At 47.0% G+C, this 5,273-nt stretch overlaps 1 protein-coding gene across 1 annotated transcript; it reads left to right on the top strand.

Annotated features, from left to right (window-relative positions):
- Positions 1-627: 627 nt before the first annotated feature.
- LOC149848115 (uncharacterized) lies at positions 628-3,160 on the top strand. The gene is made up of 2 exons (XM_090019625.1): positions 628-2,038; positions 2,710-3,160. The coding sequence occupies exons 1-2, from the start codon at positions 800-802 to the stop codon at positions 2,794-2,796; spliced, it is 1,326 nt and encodes a 441-aa protein (XP_089875751.1). The 5' UTR covers positions 628-799; the 3' UTR covers positions 2,797-3,160.
- Positions 3,161-5,273: the final 2,113 nt, after the last annotated feature.

The raw sequence follows: 5,273 nt of genomic DNA, 5'->3' as shown, positions 1-5,273 counted from the left end.
TTTATTCATTAAAAATCGGATTTGGGTTCTGAATGGAGTCTTACATCGGAAACGGAACAGAATTATAATTTAATGGACATCCGAATCCAGTAACATACAAAAATGTATTCAATTGGCTGGCCAGATCTGGATTCAATAATTACCTTTTCCACTGAAACTTGAATCCCACACACAAATTCGGTAGATATCCGTTCGATTGGACCCATTATCAAAATTTCTGGATTTTACCCGTACAAGTTTGATCCCAAATCATATTGGGATGAGTTGGAACCAGGAAAGAATACGACGGACCTGCTCCAAAGCCCGCGGGATCAATTGACAGTTTGTGACAGGCAGCTACTGATGATCAATAGTGCAAGTGCAACTCGAAAACGGATCCTGAGGCACGTAGACCCCGTTGAGGCATATCCATGATCCATGAACAGCGGTCGTCCGATGGCACACCGATGTTATGGTACGAACATCTGTCGCTCTCTGACAACTCATTTTGTACGGTCACCTTTCGACACGTACACGCACTAGACTCTATATGTGTAACTAGTGGTGCACGCGGGCGCGCACACACACACACTCTCCATAAAGCGAGAGATTCCTCTTTATTGTGGCTGCTGCCGCTTCTTCCCTCCCACTCTGCTTGGCTCTCCCCCAAAAAGCTAAAGCTAAAGCAAAAGCAAAGCTCTACCTGCAACTGCAATCGAGCGAGCAGTCCGAGTCGCTCGAGGAAGGGTGTACCAAACGACCGAGAGATCGCTGTTCGAGGCCGAAACCGGGTGACTGAGCTTGCATTTTCGCCGAGACCATGGTTTCCCTATCGCAGATTCCGGCACGCTCCGCCGTCGATCTGGCGAGGTCCAAAGCCACCGGCGCTCGATCCATGCGGACCCTGCGCTCCAAGTTCTTCCTCCACGCCGATCTCCCGCCCTCCGACGCCTCGTCGCTCACCGACTCGGGCGACATCGACCTCGCCCGGCTCGTGGGCTCCCCTACCTCCTTCCGCGACGCCCACGAATTCCTCGACCTCTCGCAGGCGTTCAGCGATCTCTCTGCCTGCAGCAGCGACATCTCGGGCGAGCTCCAGCGCCTCGCCTCGATTCCGGCCGGCTCTGACGAGGCCGATCGGGACGACGCTGCCTCCCCGCTGGAGCTGGAGGTAGGGCTGGCGTTTGGGGAACGGCTGTCGGAGGAGGAAGAGATTCTAGGGTTTCTGGAGAGCATGGACGCAGAGGAGCTCGAGCCGACGATCAGCCTGTTCATCTCGGCTCTCGGATCGCCGTCGGTCTCCGTCCGGCGGAGTGCCACCGGAAAGATACGCCTTCTGGCGAAGAACCGGGAGGAGAACCGCGAGCTGATCGGCCGCGCGGGGGCAATCCCTCCTCTGATCGGCCTCCTCCGCTGCCGCGATCCGGCGACGCAGGAGTACGCTGCGACGGCGCTGCTGAACCTCTCGCTCTATGACGCGAACCGAGCGGCGATCGCGGCCGCCGGCGGGATCAAGCCGCTTGTCTATGCGCTGAAGACAGGGACGGCGGTGGCGAAGGAGAACTCGGCGTGCGCCCTCTCTAGCCTGGCAATGATTGAAGAGAACAAGTGTTCGATCGGAGCCGCCGGTGCCGTGCCGGCGCTCGTGGCGCTCCTGATCGGCGGGTCGGCAAGGGGGAAGAAGGACGCTCTCACGGCCCTGTACAAGCTCTCGTCGCTTCACCGGAACAAGGAGCGAGCGGTCACCGCCGGGGCCGTCAAGCCGCTCCTGGAGTTGATCAACGACCGCGGCTCCGGCGTGGTCGAGAAGGCGGTGGTGGTGCTGAGCAGCTTGGGGACCCTCGCAGAGGGGAAGGCCGCAATCGTGGAGGATGGGGGCATCCCCATTTTGGTGGAGGTGATCGAGGATGGGACGCAAAAGGGGAAGGAGTTTGCGGTGGCGACGCTCTTGGGTCTGTGCGCGGATATCGTGTGCAACCGCACGCTGTTGGTGAGGGAAGGAGGCATCCCGCCATTGGTGGCGCTATCGCAGACGGGAACGGCGAGGGCGAAGAACAAGGTCACAGACAGTAACCCCAAAAGAATTGTTTTTTTGTTTGTTTTCCATTTAACAATTCATCCATATTATCTTTTCGTGTTGGGGTTCTTCCCCTTTCATTTATTTTTCTGAGATTTGTATTAGAATATTAGTCCCGTGGAAATTGGTGCTTACTAGTTACTATGTACTTCTGCAGTTTTCTTTTTTGCTATCTAGGGAGGCGTTGAAGAGGGTACTCCACTAGTAGCACCTGATGCCACCCGTTTTCCTTCTCATTTTTTATTAATTTCCAAAATTTCAGATATATTTTTTTCTCTGCGTGATCTATATTCTATTCTATACATAATTGTTTTATTTATGGGCGTTTGGTGGAAGCACCATGTTGCTTTTATGTCCTTCATAGCGTTGTTTTTTCGTTTTTTATTTTTGTTTATTTATTAATTTTTCTTTTTCGCCGTTGGGTGTTGTAATTGGGAGGTTATTAATTTATCATCTTTAATGATGATGGCTTCTCCGAAGTTGGTTTTCGACTGGAGATCTTCAGGATTCGTTTGCTAGCTAAATAAAAAAAAATTGATGTTTTTCCGACGGTTTTGTGGTTGAAATTGTTTGGTTGTGGGTATTTGAAAATTGGTATTAGTCTCTGCAAGCAACAGAGATGAGAGATATTGACGGGGGCGTTTGGATTGCAGGCAACGTCTCTTCTTCGGTATCTGCGGGAGCCACGACAGGTGAGTCATGCGCAGGACGAGACATTGGATGGTTCACCAACTCCTTGAGAGGATGAGGTATTAATGATCTTAACTGACTTATCCAGGATGGTTTTGATGTAAATAGAAAGGAAGTAGCTTTTCCACTTCTCTCACGGTGTACAGCTTGCATGATGATGGCACCGCAGTTTGATCCACAGCTATTTTCCCCATCTGGGTTCCCTTTTCCTTCCTTTTTCTTGCCTCCCGTTTTTTGTAGAAGAGGAGTTTGGTTTTTGGAAGTATTGCCCTTGCTTATGGTTCATGACTTCTGAAAGAAGATGATGGTGGGCGAGGTGTGTTGTACAGGTCACTCTTTTGTTTGCTTTTCAATTTCTTTGTTGGTTGGTTGGTCCGATTTACCTTTTGATCTTGTTGAATGCTTGATCCATCTTATGTAGCTGTTTACTTTAAAGTCATGACTTTGTTCGGGTGTTGGTCCTAGACTTTCTTCGGGTGATGGTCCCAGCCCAGAGAGAGAGAGAGAGAGAGATTATGGGCAGGGGATGTTGACGGTTTGGACTCGTATGGGATGTAAATAACACATTTGACTAATCAGATTCAGATTTGGATGATGAAGAGCTCATACCAGATCTGTTTTTTCACATGTAAACGGATTCAGATATCTGTCAAATTCGGATACTTGCCGGGTTTGGTAGCAAAAAGTCGAATTCATATCCTCATCCAATTATAATCAGATATGATTTTGGCTTATCAAATGAAACTAAACTGAAGATAAAATCCGATTCATTGATATCCTTAATGCAATATGATGACTGTGGCTCCAAAACTGGGGAATGTGTGTGTGTGTGTGTAAGTAGTGAGCATGATGCTGCGACCGGAGGGCACAGTTTTGCCCCTAGTGCATGTCCAGGTGAATGTGTATCATCAGGTGTGATGGTGCGGTCAGGTCTTAGGAGTAGGGATGTGAACTGATTAACTGAGAATGGATCTAGTAAAATGACGGGTTGGAATCTTAACGTAAAACGCTTAATAAAAAACGTGAAACGTGTGTTGCTTTGCAATATCAAAAGTCAAGGTACCCTAAAAGATCCTATCCTCGAGGATCTATATTGATCCTAGATGTCCAACTCATGCTTCTCCACTGATCGAATTAGTTCACATTGAGGTGAGGATGTGGACTAATCTTGACCATTGGTTGGATGGCTAAGACTCAATTTAGAATGAACCCCATTATATGTTGGATAATGATGAGATCATGAGATTCGTTATCCAAAGCAGCTGTGGATCACACAACATGGAAGAGGTGTTGCTTCCATGTAAAATGTTTTATTCTTTTTTTTTTCCAAGGCATAAACTGTTTGATTCTTACCCAATTTGAAACGTTGACATGAATGTCGTTGATTAATGTAGGTGCGTTTCTAACAGTATCCAAAAACTGAGCTGTGATTTTATTATCGTTTTCAAGTCTTTCTAAAATAAAATATTAAAATTAAAGTAAAAGAAAAAGGTTATGAAATTAAGAAAAGATGCCTGCATTGGACGACCTCCCGTGACAGGTGCAAACAAGACGGGTACTTTTATGTCACAGAGAAATGGCTAGAAGGATATAGGAGGCGAGGGCATGGTGGCACCATCGCAGATTGAAGTATCCCCCCAGTGACCGCTCCTGCTTCAACCCACCAACACCAACTTCTGCCAGATCTAGCGGTCGATCGTCTATTTTGCCAGATAAAATAATATTTATTATTATTTTTAAATTGAAAATTTAGAGGGCTTAATCAGAACTCGGGCCGGGTGCGAATCTGGTATAAAATTTCACAAACTATACCCAGGTCCATGTATTAATCAAATCTTTGGGTCCGGACCTAGGTCTTAATCGAGTCTTCCTATTTGTCACCATGCCTGCACCCCATAGGGTTTGGTCTGGGTAAACCTCTATTGACACCCTCTAATACCAACCTCCTTGGGGCAGTATGCATTGTTTAGCCAAAACTACATAAAAAACAATGAATTCCCAAAGGCATGCTTATGAAAAGAGATTAGGATGTCTTTGATTCTCTCAGATCTGAAATCCTTAGTTACTAAACCTAATGTTGTGTTTGAATCCCTCGAATCTCAGATCAAAGGGTGTTTTGAGTAGAGATTTGACAACCTTAACATCGAACTTAAAATCCATGGATTCGGAGGCCTTTTGGCTCGGTCTGAGATCCTCAATTTGCATGGAGTTTTATCGAGGCATGCACACCATGCCTTGATCCTTGTGACCAAGGATCTCTTCAAAGATCTACAGTAACCAAACGCACCCTAAGATTTTTGTGATGGAGGGGATTATTATAAAAGGGATCTCAAATCGTTGGATCTGAGATCTTTCATTTGAGAAAAGTTAAATCAAAGTATGAACGTCATGCCTAGGGCTGTCAAGCGGTCCGATTTATATTTGGATACACTACCCGACCCAAACACAAACCCGAATTCCTGGTTATGGGCATAAAAAGTGCGGACCTGAATGATGTTTGGGTTGACCCAAACCTGACCCGTGCAAT

This window comes from Nuphar pumila, chromosome 1, assembly GCF_984573655.1.
Source record: "Nuphar pumila chromosome 1, dmNupPumi1.hap1.1, whole genome shotgun sequence".
NCBI lineage: Eukaryota > Viridiplantae > Streptophyta > Magnoliopsida > Nymphaeales > Nymphaeaceae > Nuphar > Nuphar pumila.
The sequence above is the reverse complement of the archived record's forward strand: the minus strand, read 5'-3'. Positions and strand labels throughout refer to the sequence as shown.

Bases quoted from the DNA above. Each gene is read 5' to 3' on its own strand.
- LOC149848115 (XM_090019625.1), top strand. From the start codon at position 800: ATGGTTTCCCTATCGCAGATTCCGGCACGCTCCGCCGTCGATCTGGCG. The intron at 2,039-2,709 runs GTCACAGACAGT...TTTGGATTGCAG, and splicing joins CGGCGAGGGCGAAGAACAAG to GCAACGTCTCTTCTTCGGTA.